We start from the raw sequence: 20970 nt of genomic DNA, 5'->3' as shown, positions 1-20970 counted from the left end.
AGAGACACACTAAATGTAACCAGAGGTTTTCATTACCAGAATTATTCCACAGGCCACTTACAATATATTTTTAATAATGGGATTATCAATATATATATGTATAGTATTGGGTTATTAATGAGTTAAAAATAAAACGTGAAGGCTAGGTGAGTATAAGCGCATAAGCCAAAAAAAATTTTTTAAACCCCACGCTTAATGCATATTAACCTTGAGCTATGTAGAGTTGCCCAACAGGGGGCAGCAGTGCTGAAACATTTAGCTTCAATCACGAGAAGCGAAATGGCGTTTGACGTGTAACAACTTGCACGTTTGTGTTTGGTGTGCACAGAGCTGGAGAATCTTGATGACAACATTACTCATAAAGACATAATTAGTTATCTTGACATTGCTTAATTGTAAAGATGTGTGATAAAGTTCGTCCTAGGAGTGTAAAGTTAGGATGAACTGCTGAGCATAGGTTGCTGTGTTGGAGCAGAATCTGTGATCAGTCTTACCGAGAATCCCAACATTTGAAGACTTTAAAGCATTTCTGACAGAAAATTGAGCCGTCTTTATAGTAAGTACTCCTTAAATTATTATTATTTTTTATCCATTTGCTGCTGTTGTTTTATTACTTTTTAAAAATGTTTTTTTTTAAGTTCGTTTTTAGTATAGCTTTATTGGTTACTTATACTTAAATATAATGGCCTTGGCATAAGAAAAGTCTCATTGGGTGTGTTGTCGGCCTTTTGTTTTGATTGTCAGTGTATTTCCTTTAAAAAAAAAGCTTCCATATTTTAGTGAGTCAGGAGTGTGAATAAAAAAAACAGCAAAAAAATTAAATTGAAGTTGGACTGCAGGATACATTTTTACTCTATGCTTTCAAACTGCAGATGATGAAACGGATGGAGGTGGTTAAATGGTACTCACCATTCCTGAGGGTCAGACTAATGGTCAGCAGACGTCATTCACAGTTTTCAAGGTATACTGTCTGATATTATCCATGTGAACACTATGTACTTCTTACTTACTGACATTTTCCAGTTCTGTTATGTGTTATTTCCTACATATGGAAACTTTAAGGGTCACTTCATATGAAATCTACCAAATCTAAAAGAATTCCCTCTTGACTCCCTCAGAAAGAAATTATTTACAATTATCGTACAATAACTTTACCATATTTAACCATATTTAATGATACCATGCAAAATTCATACTCTGAATATTTAGGAGTTGTGGTACTTTCTAGTTTTGCCTTATTTGCTTTTTCCAGCATTTTCACATAACTTCATAAGTACAGGAGATAGTCACACAGACGTTTCACACATCACGCAAGACAACTCTCTGAAGGTTTACCCAAAATGCACTTAGAAGGATTTCTGCACTGAGTTGCAAAAAAAGAAAAACATCCAGGGTAGCTTGTTTTTCCTCACTCTGCACTGATGCTCAAAATTGCTTATAGAAAAATTGTGCTGTGAGTTTGGCTTTAGATTGTGACACAGACTGATTTGATTTTAATTTCTAACAGAACGTATGCTTTTTCAGCCCCTGTGGATATCTCCCATATTTATAGTCTCGAGAGCTCACAAATGCTAGAAAAATAGCTCAAATTTAAGTGGCAAACCTCGATTGAGGACCAGTTTTAAGTACCTTCCATGTGTTCCTCTTGACTAAGCAAGGTGAGAAATGTAACTGGTAGGAATCAACAAAAACCAGCTGGATTTTTTTAAATCTTCAAAATGCCCACATATGAACATTTCCAAAATTTGTGTAACCTTTGCAGTGTCTTTCTCTTGCAATAATTCTCAAGCATCCTTGAAAGAAACCTACTTCCAGCCGGAAACTTAATTAAAATGCAACACCACCAATCTCTTGTTTGAGATTTGAAATTTAAAGAAATCAAACTCTAATTTCTCTTCTACGCCAGGCCTATTCCATTGTGACCTCAGAGCTGGAGATGATTATCAGGGCTTCCTCTGACTTTCCACTGGCACACAGAGGCATAATGCACTCTTGTCTTCAGTAGCCTGAGGGGTCTCTGAGGTTTTACAAGTTCCTTCCAGCCCTGCTCACTACCTCTGACTCATACTTTAATACACAATGATCTTGTTGGGAAGTTTATTATCTTGGCAATTCATCTTAATTAAACAAAATGAAGACTGTTCTATGGATCTAGCTGGAAATTTACACATGTTCAGACTCACTGGAAGATCACTGCCAACACAGTGTCACAATGCCTGGTGAGAAAAATGGAAAGTGGAACGACTGTATAGCATGCATCTTTAGTGACTTTAAAGCAACAAGAATTAGTTGCATGTGAATTTATTTTTGATTTTCTCTAAGAAACACAGGGTCAAAAGTATACATATCCCCCTTGACATTTCATATCTGGTGAAATGTCAAGTTGCACCTTGACCAGATACTTTTGTTCACTATCAACAAGCTTTTGGCATAATTTTGTCGATATTTAATGACTTTTCTTAACACAGTTTATTTAAACTGGTTAGTTTCCTGGCGTGAACCTGGCTTTTAAGCGCAGTCGACAAATTTTCAGTAGGGCTGAGGTCGGGGCTTTTGAAAGGCCATTCCAGAAGCTTAATGTTAGCCTGCTTTGTCCGTTCCCAAACTAGTTTTGATGTATATTTGGGGTCATTGTCCTGTTAGGACACCCAGTTTTCAACCATCGAGCGATTTGTGGTTATGTTGAAGAATTTGGAGGTAGTCCTCCTCCATTATTTCATCCACTTTGTGCAATGTAACAGTACCAATGGCATGAGAACAGCCTCAGAGCATGATGCTGCCATCACCGTGCTTGACGGTGCTCTTAAGTTTGAAAGCCTCACATACCTCTTGTCATTGTGGCGAAATAGTCTTTGCCTCAACTGACCATAAAACTTTACTCCAAAACACATTTGTCTTGTCCATGTAGGCAGCTGAAAATTTCAGCTGAGCTTAAAGGTGCTAATTTTGAAAAAGTGGCTTCTTTCTTTGTCCATGGTGATGTAAAACTCACTTCACTGGACAGTGACACTGGTGTTCTGCAGTTTCCAGTTCATAGCAGGCCTGGGTTGATTCCTGGGTTGTTCCTGAATGTCCCAAGTAATTTCCTCTCGTCTCCGAGGGTGATAGTTTGCCAAGGTTAGAAGAATACCTAAAGATCTTCTCTGAGTTCCTTGGTCTTTCCTATTGTTCGGAGTATTGGTCAATCCAATGAGTGCAGTCAGTTTATGCTAGCAAAGAAAAACTACCAGTTGTAGCCAATCATGATCACTTAAGACAACTTAATGGCCTTGTCAAGTTAAAAGACATTGTAATCCCTTCAGCACCACTTTAAACAAAAGATTTCAGTGAGTGTATGTATAAAATTCATCTTGCATGTATGATTTTGATCTGGTGAGGACTGGAGTAAACCCAAAATAAATTAAAACTTAGGAACCCAGTTCTTGTTGGGTCTGTGTAATCTATACGGTTATTCCACACTGAAAACAATTGAAAGAAATTACTACCATTCAGTGCCTTGATGAGTGGATGTAAACTTCTGACCACAACTGTATATGATCTTACTTGGAACTTTTTCTCTCTAGGGCTATTTATCCACTTCAAAGTAGTTGCTTTTTTTTGTTAGCCTTAGCATCTATTAGCAACCCTAATTTCAAGTTGGTTAATTTATCAGTTTTGTGTGTATCAATCAAGTACATGACCCATGGTGTGCTGCAGAGATATGGACCCAGACATGACTCGGTATGCTAGACAAAGTCCACAACCCTACCAGTACTTTTTAGAAGTAATTTACTTAAAGTTAAATCAAGCTATTTGATTCAATCAATCAATCTTAGTTCAGGGTGATGATATCTCCCCCCTGACCTGTCATCCTGGCTCCCCCTCGCCATACCATGTTGGAACAGTGAGCTACTTGTTGTTTCACCGACCCTTACTTATTTTATGGATACAGATGCCCCCAGAAAGGAATCCGAACTTGTGATCCTCCACTCCAAAGGTGTGTAGTCTTGCCACTACGCTATACAGCTGGCCATAAATAGTATGTATTAAATAGTGTATATATAGTCACTTTAAGATAACATTATGGAGTCAGATGAATTATCACGTTCAAATGGCATTTATTATATTAGTAAGCAATGATTTAGTGTGCCTTCTTGAATTTGGTGCCTAACACCTGTAATCGACTTCTTTTGTTCTCTGCAGTGGTTTTCAAACGTCCTGCCTGAGGCACATCGAAGGGCAAGCCAGAATTTCAAGGCACACAATGGAGGTAGCAATCGTTATTGCTACCTCCAGTTAAAAGCTCTTTGGGTTTTAAAGTGTGTCTGTAGAGACTTTGCATCGTTTTAGTGCTAGTTAACTCCAAATGATGCATTTAGCCAGAAAGCTGTTGACATTTTACAACTGAACTTGTAACAGGTAGCTTTTGCAGTTTGTTTTTTTTCCCCTCATCTTTGTGGTTTTGTGTTGCTGTCTCCAAATGAAAACGTTTCACCACCTCACAAATGTTATCCTCCCCACTATGAACCAGAATGTTTCAGTTATGCTAAAATATCATCTTTTAAAGCTCAAAGGTATGCGGCCATACCTTGGTTGGTACCATAACCAGTTTTAGCAGCAGATGGTGCAGCTCCACCCTTACAACTATCCCTTAAACTGCCCTCCTGAATGACGAATAGTACCTGGCTACAACGGGTCAGTCTAATTTGAATTAAGAAACACTTGATTAAAATTCTCATCACTATTCAGTAACATTGCTTTCAGCTGTGTTAAAGAATTCTCAGGACTTCAGTTTGAATATTATTATGAGTATTTATTAAGCAATCTCTTCAACCACAGTCAGGTTTATGGATTGAATAAGCCTCGAATGTGAGAGGAATACAGCTCTTAAAAATAAAACAAAACCAAAAAAAATCCCTAATGCGATTAATTTAAAATAAAAACACCATATCCTTATATACAAGAGGATGGGGTGGGCATGTGCAAGAGGTGCATGGGGTTTTGTGGGGCATGTATGATGGTGGGTTGGTACAATGGGAACATCTCTGAAGGTGGGGTAGAAAGGAGGGCGTGTTGGGGCTGGCTTTAGTACATGTAGCCTTTGGAGTAGGGCTGAGGGCCCATGTTTTGAGGGGCTTGTTCCGGGGTGTAAGGCACCCCCTCGTCCAGGTGCGACAGAGGCACTGTGTCCTCCTCGTTGACGTAGCGCTCGAACTCAGCCTTCAGGCTGGGTCGCTGATTGTCGGGGAAGGCCAGGGAGATTAGAGCCTCGGGCTCACAAACGAACTTGTAAACGTAGCGCTCCCCAGCCACCTAGAGAGAGAGAGAGAGAGAGAGAGGAGGATTATTTAAAATGAAATACGAATGCATTTGTAAACTAATATTTCACAGTTTCTGTAGCCTCTGAGGGCTGCAGAGACTAAGCACTCAGTATAAGAGAAAATTGGGAGATGTATATAAATATAAAAGTGCTGGAAATGTGTTATATCCACTTTGAACGAGAACACCAAACTGTTTCCTTTTCTTTAGCTATCCAGCAAGACGAGTGCACGAGTATATTCCTATTCCAGGGCGTCAGATACTAACTTTTTGTCTTAAGTTGTCACAGACAAATGCACAAGATGCCTTTTCGGAATATTTGGTGTGAGAGTTTATGTTCCTGTTTTTATGGAGCATCCAGTGTGTGGTGATATTTAGACAAAGGGCAAATCTCAAAATCAGCACCTCTCCAGCCTTTTACTGAGTGAAAACAAAGCAAATCAGTGTATTTAGTGTACTTAGACATAAATCCAGGGGTTCCTTTGCAAACATTCATACGTGACAAGTTGCAAGAGGTCTATTTTTTTAATAACTTGCCAATGCATCAGGCACTGACATTAAGGGCACTTTTGTGCATCTTTGACTGCCCTCTGACAACTGGAGGCGCTGTACTGAAAACCTATGTGGGATTACTTTGGTTCCCAGTAGATTTAGTGCTGGCTGCGTTTTGTACCTTTTGCATGATTCCCTTCTCGTAGTAGTAGCGCAGAGAACGGCTGAGCTTGTCATAGTTCATGGCTGGACGGTTCTTCTGCATTCCCCACAGCCTGGCAACCTGAGAAAGAAGAAATAAATCAGTTAAAAATGTGTTTGCATGCTTTTAAATAGTGTAAAACATAACCTTCCTCAAATTACATTTCAAGAAGATCGAGTCTTTTTGCGCTAATAGTTGGACACAGGTAGTTAATTCCACAGGTTGCCCACTAGAGGGCCTCAGTAGCAAGCCAAACTTCATTCTGCTATTAAATTCGACAGTATCAACATGCCAAGACCAGGGCGAGTCCTCACATGTGGATTCACTTCCTTTTTATGTAACCATTACCACTTGAATGCAACCAGAGTCCCACAGTGTTTGCAGTGAAACAGGAGTCAGGGCGGGTTGTCAGGGGCAGGCCATAAAATACAGCCCAAAATTTGAACCCTGGGCTGATAAAGCAGCTCTGCCTCTTATAGAAAATGAATGCCTCACATTAACACCCCCCCCCCCCCCCCCCACCACCACCACACACACACACATACACAAGGGGAAATAAATCAAGGAATTGTGCAACAGTGGATAAATTTTCTGTTGACAAACACCTTGGATGTAGGAAGAAACCGTAAAGCTTGGGATGGGGGGGGGGGCATTGATATTCATGACTCAGGAAGACAGGTTGTATCCCACAGTGGCCCAGCAGCCCCGTTTGATCTCTGAGTGCGCTCTCAGCTCTAATTGCGCTTGTAAAACTCTTACCCCATTCATTTTTAATGTACAGTAAAAAGATAATGGAAAACACAATATAGGCCTGTCTGTATTAGGGCCCACCTAAATGGAGGCGCTCTGATATCCAATCAAACTGCAGACTTAAACATTGCAAAAATGTCTGGACTTAAGAAATGTGAGGAGGTGAGAGAGAACAGGGGTGTTGGATGTTTCTGTGATAGTGCTTGTCCTTCATTTATCAATCCAGTGCGTGTTGAATAATGTATGGGGGCCTAATGGAAGATGGATCAGAAAATAGGCCTATGAGGAAAGTGGCCAAATCCCCCTTCTCATTGAAGGTGCTACCTAGATTACAGCAAACCCTCACTAAATTTATTTAAAGAGTATCCTTATCATATTAATGTCACAATCACTACCAGTACTATCAGTGGACAAGGCCACACAGTAATGTGTTAAAAATAATGCATTTTATATCGCAGTAGTCTTTTTTTCAAACATTTAAAGTGATATTGTTACTGCAGAGAAAGCTCCAGTTAAACTAGAACTTCTTTTAAAGTTACCCAACAAAGTGAGATGTGAGATCACATATGTCTGACACTCACTGGATATTAAAGTCTAAGGAACTTAGCAAACTGAAACATAAAGATGTCTCTCTTAAGAGCTAGACAGCCTCTGCATCTGTGTATGGCCATTTTCAAAGATGCATTAAATCTAGTTTATGTAGTGCTGCGCAACACCTTCTGCCTCAGGGTGCTTTAAGGTAAAGACCCTACAACATTTGAGAGAGAATCCCAGGAATCAGACAGTCCCCTCTGAACAAGCACTAGGTGACTGTGGGAAGGAAGAACTCCTGTTTAACAGGAAGAGACCTGCAGCACTGATCGAATGAGCTTCTGAAGGGTTGCCCCTGTACTTCTGTAAACAAAAGTGTAAAAGATGGACATGACTACTGGACCTTAAAAAGTTTAGCAAGCATCGCTGTGCCTTAACCCTTTAAGACCTACCATAGAACCAAGTCCGCCAGAGCTTATATTATATTTTTACATGCTGTAGTGCCATTTTTTGGGAGCATTTCAAGTTGCTATACATCAATATAACCATTACAGCCTAAATTTTAATAATATGTCTGCATTAAGTGCATAGTAATTACATAAATTGCAAAAAAGTGCAGTAAACTACCAAAAAATTGAAAATCGTTTGTTTTTTTAACATATATTTCTAGTTAGAGAAATTTAAGAGGCTTATCCCTCAAAACTGTAAATACAAAAAAGTTGCACAAAATAGTTTCCCACCACAGGAAATTTATTTTGAGTGTCTTCATAGTTTTATTTTTGAAATACACCAATTTCTATACACTGCAGGAAAAATGAAAATAAATATTATAGTGCAAATTTGCAAAAAAGCAGCATCTGCATCAAAATAAACTATTTTCAGCAGTGCAATATGTGTCCTAAGCATCCCAGAAACGACACAGAAAGTCATAAAGTCAAAGATAACTTTCAAAAACACCAGTATAGGCTCATGAGGCCCTGATGGTAAAAAACTACATTTCCGCGAAAATGACGCCACTTCCGGTTTCGGGCAGGTCATGGCAGACATGTGAAAGTTCGCGCTGACGTCTATTCCAACATAGGAAGTGTTACAAACAGCTGATCGGATCAGCAAAGCGTGTTTCTGAATATTATGTTTTTGTTCCTGCAAGCGCTTTTTATGCAGTTTTTGCAAAGCTATATGTGGAAGGAAACTGTGACTTAGGGCAGGCTGATGGCATAAGATGTAAGTACAACTCCTCCGGTTTCATATGCAAAAAATTTTTTTGCGCTAGCTTACGTGGTTGCAGAGCTACCAGGATTTAAAAATAGTTACGCAAAACAGAGCGTGCCTGCTCCGATCGATTTTAAAGGGTTAAACCTTTGTTCTTTGTAATGGCCAGCAGGGGGCGGCTCTTCTTGTTTCAAAGAATTTCATTTTGTATTGAAGTCTTGGAAACAACCATTGACTCACTTTTACTGGGATGCCAGCGAACTCTTTCCTGATGATTTTATGGGCTTAGTCGTTAGTTTAAATTCATGTGACTACCAGTGATGGTGAAGGACACTGGTAATAGACATGTGATGTGGGAACTACACTACACTACACTTTTCTAAGCAGCCACATCCTGTCTGCTGGTTATAATCAACTGTCAAGTACAAAACAAGAAAAACGGGAAATGAGAGAATCGCTTTCGGTGTGGAAGCCCCTTAATTTTGTTTGCAATTTATGGTCATTCTAATAGTTAGAAAGGATGATCATTCAGACTCTAACCAGAGTAGATAATACCGTTTCAGTTACAAATCATTAGCCAATGAGTGTGTGGTTTCACAGTCTGATTCATCCTCTGTTATCAAATCGGGTTAAAATAGTAAGACCAGTGGGTGACATCATGATGGCTAGCCTGGTCGATTATAGTGCCTACAGACAACGCTTCCCCACCATCTTTGATTGAAGAAAAAAAAAAGGTCGTTTACAGTTCAGACTTACCTCTTCTGGTTCAATTAGTTTGAATTCCATGCCGCGGCCTGTCCAGGCGATGAAGTGGGCATTGCCTGGGTCATCCAGAAGGGCCACCAGGAACTGCCAGAGCTGCAAAGAGCCACGGCGCTGGTAAGGTGTACCCTCACGGAAAAGACCACCCCCTTCCTGCTTCACCTCACCTGGACGAGGAATACAGAGGTACTCAGTATGTTTATAGGCGTCAAAATGCTTTCCATCTATTTCATGTAACCAGGAATTTAGAGATTTGTTGCCCTATGTGCACTGTGGTTTATCTCCAGCCAGTTAATGTGATAGTTGATATATTTTCAGCACATTAATGCATCCGACCATTAAGATTCAATCACTAAATTATGGTCTAAAGTACTTCTTGCTGTGCAAACAAGAAACATTTGACCCCTAACAGCCCAAAAGTGGCTTAATTCTAGTAGGATAAGTACATCCGTAGGTCATCTAATCTTGATTTTTTTTCCCCCCCCCCCATGTTTGCATACTCACGTAAACCCAAATCCCCATAAATGTCAGCTTGCAGCTAAAAAAGCCAGAGCATGTTGAACTAGAGGCAAATAGAGATAAAAGTAAGGGGCAGTACAGGGCAAAAAGAAAGAAATCAAGCTTACTACTTAGTAAGGTAAATGGACACTGATTGGTGTTTGGTTCTCGGTTGTTTACCAGGTACTTGATATTTTGTACACAGGTGTTGGAACATGAGATGCACAGCTAAGTTACTGCTGTCGTCTCTCAGAGAACTTGCACACTTGACTGGTTCAACGAGTGCTGACGGCCTCAGGCTCTTCACTCAATCTCCCTTAGCATCAATAACCAACAACACCATGGGAAAAGCTTGTTTCTGTGACAGAGGAGCCCTGCCTGGAGGGTACAAGGAAACCAAACCCACTAACTCAGTTTCTGAGGACACCGGGATCCTTCTGATGTGTGTATAATATGATAGACAGTAAGGCAGTAGTTCCCAACTTTTTTTTTTTTTTGTACTATGATGTACCTCGGTTTCCAGCAGTTTCATTTTCTGCAACCACCATGACCCCACATTAACCAATTAGCATGCAGATAAAATGGGAAAAATTGGCTTCTGTGTAAGAAAAACTAGACGTTGTTTTACTCCATACTGTCAGTACACTGTGAACATTAAAATGACGTGTAAATAATAATTATTGCTGCTCTGTTCACTTCGATTCTAAAGTGCAATTCACTTTCTGCAGCAAATTTCAAATGTATACCACTTTCTTGCTTTTTGACCATCATTAAACGCATTTCTTTTTCTTCTGCTTAGCCATTTACTTTTTTTTTTTTTTTTTTTTAAATAAACCATTAACCTTTCTTCTCAAACTTGTTAAGGTTCACTAAAATTGTAATAGTTGAGTTAATCCTTTCATGTCCCCCCACAGCGACTGTAGTGATACCCTTGGGGTACTTTTACTTCTGGCAGAGAATCAGTCATGTAAGAGATTGAAGTAAGTGACTGTGTTTCCTGTGATTTTCTTTTCTTCCTGTTGTCACTAAGTAACACCTGTGTGCTGTGCATTTGAAGTTGTGTGTGTGCATGCAGAGGGGATATGTGGTAAGCAGGCTCACCTTCGAACTTCTCTGGAACCACACGGGAGTCATTTTCAAACAGATACCCTAAGAGACGAGGGGGGAGAATTGTGTCAGTATTTCAAATGGACTTCATCCTGGCACAACAAGGTTGTTCATCTGGAACCAGTGGCAAGCTTTAAATATATTTCAACCAAAATAACTCACAACATTAATGTCCTTTCAGTATACTAGACCTGTGATATCTTATATGCTGAGTGCATCTGAATGAGATTTCAAATTGCCGAAAATGGTCTTGCAAACAATGGTAAAGAAGGGAGGGCTTGTTTTCCTTTTTGCTGGGGAAATAGTGTGCTTTTTCTAAGACTTATGTTTATTCAGGGATTCTTGAGGCAGGGGTGAGGCGAGAGCCTCTGCCAATGGAAACAGACACACCACTGGTTGGCCAATGGAAGCACGCACACTCTAGGCCGGTTAGCCAATGACCGCAGACCTCTAACCAGAGTAGATAAAGCTTTTGAGACAGGGCAGATTGGGTACATGCAATTTCTGTATACTGACATCACTTAAATTCCTTTAACTCCATAATAACTTTTATTGGAGGCCTTTAAAGGGCATTATTGCAGTAGAATGCAAAACATTCACATTACCTTCATTGCCATGCTGGGAGTTTGGGTAGCCCTCATTGTGATGGTAAATAGAGGGACATCCAGGCACATCTGTAACAGAAACAACGAACTACAGGTTAACAAATTGAACCGACATTTAATTATGGCATAAAGTACCATTTAGAAATCCCTGTAAGGTGTCAAGTCAAATTAAAATGCAAGGATGGCTGCTAATGTGCTTTCCTAAGCACTACCTGTTTGAGAAAAGTGGGTGTATTAGCTGGATTTAGTGGGATCATTGTGACCTGCAAGGGCAAATGCTGCATTTATCATATCACTTCTCTTGTCCCTGGTGGTATTTTTAGGCCATGAGCAAGCACCTGCACCAGACCAGAAAAGTGGTACAGTATACAGTGTCTGCACTTTGTCTGGGCACATCGTTGGCTCGCTCAAATCACTGATATAGATTTTACACTGCTCTTCATAAACCTTCCGGCAAAATTCTCTGCAAGTTGGGACAGTTGTGAAGTGCATTTCACATGTAATGTGAGAATATTGTTTTCCATTTCCTGTGACCGAGCCACTAACCTTTGTCTGTGTGTTTTTCTCTTTCTTTGGCTAAGCATACAAAAAAAGGTGACTCATTGCCTATTATAAGAGCTTGTTTGTCTGTTTTTTACAGTCTGTCAACTGTATCAATGAGCCAAGCAAGTGTATAAAACTGAAAGGTGCAGCTCTTTGCCTCTGGCTCTGACCGTGACTCACTCCTGGGGAATGCAGCTGCAGCTCTGCGACTGTGATAAGATGCCACTGGGGAAAATCAAACCTCCATTCCAGAGCAGCGGCGCTCGATCATACTGTAAATAATATGTCTGCCAGAGATGGCAGGCTCTCACCAGGGATTGATGGGTAGACTGGGTGTGAGAGCACTGGGGTTAATTGTCTGCTCCGTGGCATGACCATTCTGCGTCTTTGATTCAACACAATAGCAGTGATTAAGCGATGGAATGCCAATTTGTATGTGAAACTACGAGTCTCATTATCTACCCGGCTTTTAAAATGAGACTGTATACTTGCGGCATTTGACTGTCATTGTTCACATTGTGCAAAGTGAAAGAAAACACTGGTGGTGTTTTTTATTACTCGCTTTCCATTACGTGCTTCTGACATCAAAATTTTGGGATAGAATTTCTTACAGTGACACTGTAATTCAGCAGAAAATAACAAATAACTGAAGGAAAGTATGTCTTCAGACCTGCCTGTATGTATGCAACCTTGCAGATGTTGCGGCTGGCATGGCTGGGTTTTGTATGCTGCACATTAAGAAGCTCAAGAAGATCAATCGACAAGTATGTAGCATGTACTACTTGATCACTTAAAAAAAAAAAAAAAAGGCAATAACAACTGTCCTCAATCATTGCTTAGGAGATTTTTGGGATGCGGTTTCTATCGTGAAGACTCCAATTCAGCTGCCTAAAAGAAACATCATTTTCCATTTAAATGTTTGCAGAATGCTTTTGGATTTTTATTGACGTGTTAAAAGAAAAAGGTTCTTTTAGACCAGCGGTCCCCAACCTTTTTTGAGCCACAGACCGGTTTAATGACAAACAGTATTTTCACGGACCGACTTTTAAGGTGTCACGGATAAATACAACAAAATAAAATGATACGACCAAGACACAAACTGTGGTATTTTGTAAATATAATAATAAACGTGAATTCTCGGTGTAATTGTGTAACTTTATTAGGAGCGTCCTCCTGAAGTGCGCCAACAACATTGAGAGTAACATCCTCCTCTCTGCCCCTTAGCGCTCTATGGTCGCTATGGTAACCCGTAAATATTCCTTTCAAAATAAGACACACAACTACAACACGGGAAAAGACCCAGGGAAATCTAGTTAACTACAAAAAACCTGAAAACCATAATTTCACACCTGAGCAACAACTCTCACGGCCCGGTACCGATCCGTGGCCCGAGGGTTGGGGACCGCTGTTTTAGACCACCTGAGATCCAATGACTGACTTTTCAATACAGATGTTAAACACTGCTCAGTAACAGAGAGAGAGAGTACATGTTCTTGAGTGCAGAAAATTTACTGGTAATCACATCCAAGTTTTAGGCCCCTGTCACTTTCTATTATCCTGCACACAGTCCAGTCACTTGTTGTATAATCGTCTACAAAAATAAAGATAAACTTTGATCTTTCATGTCAGATCAGCCTCTGGATTGGTTAAAACCCATATCAGAGAGAGTCTTTTAAGGAAACCCCACCAAATAAAACTTGCTCCTCCACCTAGCAGTTATCCACAGAAAAACATCCTTTGGTACTTTCCCCCATTTCTTTCTCAAGGTTGTGTGACTCTTGTCATTGTTACTGTAAAAACAGCAAGTCAAGACAGTCAGAAATTCTGTTTTCTTTGGATTTCAGCCGTTTTCAGCACATGTGGACCGCTGTCAGCCCTCTAGCCATTTTAATACAGGTGAACGAGGATGCTACGTGTTACTTTTCTCGCTCATTTTAGATTCAGGGAGAAGCCAACAGAAGAGCTACTTTGTATACTCGAATGCTGGTAGTGCTTGTTGTTAAAGTGCCTGAGCTGGCTACCCCACCCCTTACCTCCCCCCATTACCCTTCCACTCCCTCCCCTCACCCACTCCCAAAGCCCGGCCAGTGAGAGGTTCGAGTTACTGTGGCCACGCTCATTTTTCCATTATGAGTTCATCTGCCTGCAGAAAAAGGAAGCCGCTGGTGCAACATGAAACCCTGGAGCACTCCACCGGGGACTCTAGTCTTTCCAGTGCCCTCCATTTTCTCAATGAAATTCCTCTGCCTCTCTCTCACAGAGAGCGGTGAAGGGAGGGAGCGGGATAAGGAAGGAGGGAGGGAGGGGTGTAGCTACAGCAGAAAAAAAACTTTTTTTTTCTTCCTTTTCACTGCAAAGTGTCAGAGGGTTGAAAGGAGGAGTTTTGGAGGCTAAGAGGGAGTTGAGTAGGAGTGCAGATACAGTGAAGAAGTTTGTTTGCCTTTTGGACATTTTGTTCTAGAGTAAGCAATGTACACAGGGGAGGGTTTTCAACCCATTGATTCGCAAGCAGTCTAACAAGGAGAAATGCTCTATATTTGCTGTTTTGAGTCCCTCAAATGCTTTTTTTCCTCTAATATGACCATTAACTGGTTGTGAACTATTTTCTGGACCAAAAGACAAAAAAGATTAGAACATGCCACCCAGGTCTTGGAAATTAATAGAGTAAAAGAATTTTAGCATACTCTTCAATTGTGTCTTTTGGCTCTTGTGCAAAACCTTTACATGCGCAGAAAAAGAAAACACAGTTGTGTCCATGCCAAACAGAGTTATAATCTCCCAGTAAAAAACAACAACAAAAAAAGACACTATCATTGTGCCTGCAATGCCTTGTTTGCAGAGAAGGTTTTTTATACGGTCCTTATCTCCATCACTATGTAACATACTGGCACAATGTGTCTCACTTTCCCATCTGTTTCCTTCTCGCCTAATCTCTGTGGTCACATCCACTGCATTTCAAGATGGATGAAGTCCCAAATAAAGCTTTTCTCTTCTTTTACATATTTTTCAGTTTAATTTGTTAAACAGTGGAACAAATCTGACTAAAGCAGCTGTTACTTTCAAGTCATTTTTTAGTCCACGGCATTGCTTAAGTCCTGAACATTGACATCTTTAATCAACACCCAGTAATTGGGTGTTGATTACTTGGATCACTTAGAAGAAAAGTTGGAGATGTCAGAATGTCTTAGTGTTGCTAAAATGTTTTTGTTAGCAGAGCAAGTGCTTAAACAGTGTTGTCCTGTTTTTGGAATTCCACCTGACCAATCAGAGCAAGTTTGTCTTTACTGGTGGTCCTTGGACAGGAGCTAAAACGATGCGTTTCAGACAGATGAGTGTCATTATTGCTCACCTGGTTCATAGGTGTAATCTGTGGGCTCCTGCTTGACCATCATGTGGGCTGGTGGGAACCGATGTGGGTGCGAGTGTAACTGTGGGTGTTGGTGTGGTCCATGGCCATGGTTGTGTCCGTGTCCATGCCCGTGTCCCTGTCCACTCACATGACCCGGCCCCGCCATATGGGCTGCCCGCTCATACAGCGGGTCCATGTATTCTTGCTTAAAGCTTTGCTGCAGGTAAGGCATGCAGGGGTCAGAGTGCTGCCGATGGTAGCCAACACCACCACCGCCCCCTGGCCCCCCACCGCCACCCCCACCTCCACCAGTGGTGCAGTGGCCAGCTGGGGCAGATGGCATGCGCTGAAAGGCCTGCGCTGGTTGGGGGAACTGAGGGCACATGGGGTCTCCTGAAGGTCCCTGAAACCTGGAACTGGGAAATGAAATAAGGCAGTTTAGGATGCATTCGTCAGGAGAAATCAACATAATATCCAGAATTCCCAATGGTAAGATTTCAGTGCCGTGTCACCTGGCGTTCATGGGGTAACTGTTGCTGGGAAGTGGCTGGGAGGTGGCACCTGGGTTCATGTAACCAGCATCGGGCCGTCCGGCCGTGGCAGGTTTGGGGGAGTAATGCTGCTGCATGGGAGACACGGGGGTCCCTGGGCAGGAGCTCTTTGCTCCTCCTGCTGCCCTTTTCTGCTCATAGGCACTGTGAAGTCAAATAACACATGAATACACTCATGACAAAAAAAACATCCATGCATGACTACACATGTCACAACAGGGGTGAGCTGTTTCTTCAATGAATACAACAAACAAAGCAAGAGTTCATGTGCAGGGATTCAGTCAATAACGTGTGATAAGAGTTTACATGTGGGTTGACCAACTTGGGCTTGGTCATTGTACACTTTTGTTGAGAGAAAAAGTAAAATAAGCATTTATTTTGTCTTTGGTAAGAGTGGATGTCTAAATATCTGAGGAGGCAATTAATCATCCTTTTGTGTCACTTCAGAGTTCCTCCCCCACTTTCATACAGCAGAAATTAGTTGTTACGGTTGCCACAAATACTCATTGCTTGAGGTGTGCTTACTCATTGCCCGTCATTTAGCAGAAAAAATGCTTATAGCCGCGGACTTGGTTGCACACTTTTGATTCCAGGTCAGCCACACTGGCCCCATTGAGCGGGCAAGTTCACAAAATTGGGAGATGTGATAAAGGCAATTTAAGACTTGCCATTGTCATCATCATGCATGGCAGCGTTTACAAAAGTGATGCAATGACTGCTGGTATACTGCACACTTTGGTGTTGTCTCCCATTTTGTGCAACGTGGGACAAGTCTGTGCCAGCCTGCTGATTCCCCTCCACAGAGATCTCTCTGATACAGATGACACCATCACAGAGAAGTTGTTGCTACAGTTGGAAAGTTTGCAGAAAAATTTCACCACCTTCAAACTTTTCCTCCCTGTTTTGACTTCTTGTATCCTTATTCCAGTGTTGTTCAGGTTTACTACCAGGATTAGACTGCAGCGAGTCGAGCGCACGTCAAGCGAGAGCAGCTCTCTAATGTGTCAACCATAAGCCAAAAACAACACCAAAGCACGAGTAGTGGTGACACTGCTTTTGTTTGTGCTGTTGCGTACCGAGGCTTAAATTTAGAGGCGACGGTGGTGGCGGTGCTTTTGCCCTTCAGCTTTTGAACAGTTTGCCCGAGGGGGATGAGGCTTGCAGTGATTTCCTGTATATCAAGCTTCAAAACACTTAAGTTCGTGACATGACATCATATTTTCTTTATTTTAATTGACGTTTTATTTTTTGCATTATTACTTTTGTGATCTCCATTGGTTTTTTTTGTTTGTTTTTTTTAAAGGTGTTGTACAAAAAACTTACTGTGACTGAAACTATCCTATATTGAAGAAACAAGACCGTTTTGTCTGGATTGTCTTGAATAATCATGAAGGTAATTTTTGATGGCATTGTTGATGAAGAAATCCCAGAGATAAAATATTAAAAGTTCGACAGATTCAACCAAGAATTTATCTTCATAGTGAGATAAAGATAAGTTGAATGCACCGTTTTTATTTGGGTGAAGTCATCCATGACTAAACATGCACTACAGTAAATACCTGGCATAAAGGCACTGCTCTCCACTGGGGTAGCTGAAGCTCGGTTTGTGGCTACAAGACTGGCTGGGGTCGGAGCCCGGGCTCTGCGGTTCCTTCTTGATGGTGACTGGAGGGCTGTGAAATGCCACCGCTACAAGAGACAGTAAACAGAGATGAAACTTGGCGCACACACAGGACAACTTTTGTATATTCTTTTGTCATCCAGCCCTGCCCTGATACTACTGCTATTAAGCTCAAAGGCAAAAACGGCAAAAACAAATTCTTCTGTCGGCACAGGAATCTCTTTTACATGCCAGCCTAGATGCTTTAGTGACTGTCAACTGCAAAACACAGGGCAGCAGATAGACACGTATAAACACACATACACACACACTTACATAAACACTGACAGGGACAGGCACACAAAAGCACACATGCTCGCACACGACCACATTCCAGCAGTCATTTGAAAGCGCAGAGTGTCCTCGCCCACTTTTCTTCGCTCTTCCAGACACAACAGCAGTCAAAACTTCCTCTTTCAAAGTTAAGCTTCGTGTTAAACTTCAAGTTAAACAACTGTACGGGCCAGAGAGATGTCTATGGAGCGATGAAAGCAAATGTCACAGCTCTGTTAGAACGGCATATACACTCAGCATTCTTTCCGATTTGGTATCCAGATGTCAGCCTTTGCTTGTATCCTTCTTTTTTTGCATTTGATGGCGAGATAAAAAAGAAAGCACAGACAGCGATAACAGATAACCTGATAATGTGTCATGTGCTACAAAAAAAAAAAAAAGTTTCAGCTTCTTTTTAACTAAATGTTTTTTCCATATGATGATCCCCCAAAGGAATCTACTCAATCTTTAACACACCAAACTGTCCATCAAGCCAGACTGCTGGAGGGGACCTTTGCCTCGACAGCCACAGAAACCACCCAAAGTGGAGCTTCAAAATGTGCCGAGGGCTTGTGTTTATTATGTGAGGGGAGGTTTTCACCCGGAGAACTGTACAGGATGTTTTTCTGGTCCCGACAGGGTAAACAGCAGCAGCTGCGCACTTCCAGCTGGGGAGGCATGTATTTAAGTGTGCGCATGTGTGCAGGAGCGCGCGTGTGTATTAGCAATCTCGGCTAGTCTCTAAGTGGGCTGCGTGCATAAAAGTGTGTATCCCTTTTGTGTGTGGGTGTGGGTGTGTGTTCAGTGGGTGTGGAGCTGACTGAGCAGACCACACTGAAAGCTCAACCCAGGTAATTATATAGCATCGTCCATTCACAAAAAGAGGAGGAAAAAGAAGTCTGGCTCTACTGAATGAAGCCCAAAATGACTGTCCCACTAAAGCAGGAGGTAGAAAGTGAAACAAAATGGAAACTGACACAACATTACAGTGACATAAACCACAAACTGCCTCAGGGATCTGCTGTTAAGATGGAAGTTGGAAGTATTACTTCTTAAAAAAGAAATAAAATGGCAACATTAAAATAGTTTTCATTAAATGGTTGTACACTCGGTCAACAAACATATGTAGTCACATGAAAACAGTTATTATTTTGCAGGACTCTTCAGAAGCTTTGTCAGTTTGCTGGTCTGAAGCTTTCCGGTGTGTGCTAACACAATTCCACCCCATAGTCCTACCATTCAATGCTTAACAAACTGCCAAAAAAAGGTCAAGAGCTACATCTCAGATTCTACAGGCCTCGGTGTGTTAAATGTTAACGTTCATGAGAGTATAATTAGAAAAAGACAGATTATTTGGAAGGGTTGCCAGGCGACGACCTCTTGGTGGCAGAGCTCAAGTTTGCAAAGTTACAACTGAACAAACCACGACACTTCTGGAACAGTGTCCTTTGGACTGATAAGACCAAAGTAGAGACGTCTGGGTACAATATACAACATATGATGATCTGGGCTTGTTTTGCAGTCATTGAGGCCATCTGCCCTCCAGCTAAAGCTTGGGCCAAACAGAGACATACAAGAGTGTCATCCCAAGCACAGCAGCAAATCTACAACAGAAAAACCTATGAGATGGATGCAGTGGTGCCATCCACACCTAAACCTGATTGAAACTGATATAAACAAATGTCTGCAAGCCTTGATGAACTCATGTACACTGTAAAGAAAAGAGGGCTAAAGTCCCTCCACAGTGACCTGAGAAACTGATGAAATCATATAGAAAACCATTACCTGAAAACATTGCTGCTAAAGGTGGTTTTTACAAGTTACTGAATAATGGGACGTACTTAGTTTTGCAGGACTGTACAAGTGTAATACCTTTACACAACGCTATCGCTAAAGTAATAATAATAATATTTAGTTGATAAAAAAAAGTTTGGAAATGCCAACAATTCACCCGAGTTTTTTTGCTTCTCACTCACTAGTTTCACACACAGCAGAACATTTTATATATGGTCCCATTTACAGTAAAATAAGAAACAAAACAAAAATATACTACAGGGTGTGACATCAACTGCTGTCCAATATACCTTGCCCTGCCCTTTATTATTTTCCCTCTCTGAGCATGTGTCACAAATACCCTTTTTAAACATTTTCAATAACACCTACGCATATCCAAAATCCTCTGCCAACTGCTGTGGATTCAAACTTGCAATTCCTGTTCGAGTGTTTGTTTTACTTTAACCTGAATGCCTTTGAGAAAGCAAACACATTAAATGATAAATTATGTGATTTCAGAGCGCTGCTCATCATCATATCCTTCCTATTTTTGGTCTGTACTTACTCTCCCATGGCAGGCAGGCAGGTGAGGAAGTGTTGGCTTTAGTGGAGGATCAACAGGATTAGAGAGCATTTACCCAGATTTCCCAGACAGACGCGATGGGATTCCAGCCTCCTCTAAGTCTCCGACAGTTTGTCTGCTAGCACACAGAGGGTGGCACATGACCGCTGCTCTAATAATACAGCAGTGTTTGTCTGTTGACATCCCCATCTTTCTCTGTCTTGGTCATGAACTGCAGACAATCCTCAGAGAGTGTCCACTCACAGCGCGGCCAAGCAGAGCCACTAATGCGATTGGCAGGAATATTGCCCTTGATGTGGCTTTCAGTTCATGATGATGTTCCATTTCAAAGAGACCGGCCGGGTAACGGCGTCAGCTGTACTCAGAAAGGTCTGGGTATGTGTGTGTGTTTGAGTTATTTGTGTGTGACCTTTCTGGAATATTAATTAATCTGGTAAATGAGCACCATGCAGATTTGTGTGTTTGTGTAATTTGCCTGCGAGTGTGACTGCTGTCGCATGGGGACTTCAATTAGACACACACACAGAGTTGGTGAAACATGAATACAGCAATTTCTGAGAGAATCTGCAGTCATTTTCACTAAAGGAACACAATCGCACTTGCAATGAATGATAACGTGTGATTTGGAAAAGCATTGTGCTGACAATGGCCTAAACATGCTGGGTCCCTTAGAAACACGGATCCATCTACACTATCTATTGTTAATGTTTATCTACACTAACAAGTGACAATGATTTATGAAATCTGGGGACTGTTTACTATACATAAGTGTTCAGAGGCC

At 41.3% G+C, this 20970-nt stretch overlaps 1 protein-coding gene across 1 annotated transcript in view; it reads right to left on the bottom strand.

Annotated features, from left to right (window-relative positions):
- Window positions 1-4777: 4777 nt before the first annotated feature.
- etv4 (ETS variant transcription factor 4) overlaps window positions 4778-20970 on the bottom strand; it is a 36610-nt gene continuing 20417 nt past the window's right edge. The window contains exons 5-12 of the mRNA XM_080871996.1: window positions 17460-17589; window positions 15862-16044; window positions 15350-15765; window positions 11458-11526; window positions 10847-10894; window positions 9242-9414; window positions 5972-6073; window positions 4778-5292 (exon numbers count right to left, since the gene is read on the bottom strand). Coding sequence (XP_080728122.1) covers window positions 5065-5292; window positions 5972-6073; window positions 9242-9414; window positions 10847-10894; window positions 11458-11526; window positions 15350-15765; window positions 15862-16044; window positions 17460-17589 — 1349 coding nt within the window. The 3' untranslated portion in view covers window positions 4778-5064. The remainder of the gene's footprint in view (window positions 5293-5971; window positions 6074-9241; window positions 9415-10846; window positions 10895-11457; window positions 11527-15349; window positions 15766-15861; window positions 16045-17459; window positions 17590-20970) is intronic.

The sequence above is a fragment of the Rhamphochromis sp. 'chilingali' genome (assembly GCF_963969265.1).
Source record: "Rhamphochromis sp. 'chilingali' genome assembly, chromosome: 22".
Classification (NCBI taxonomy): domain Eukaryota; kingdom Metazoa; phylum Chordata; class Actinopteri; order Cichliformes; family Cichlidae; genus Rhamphochromis; species Rhamphochromis sp. 'chilingali'.
The sequence above is the reverse complement of the archived record's forward strand: the minus strand, read 5'-3'. Positions and strand labels throughout refer to the sequence as shown.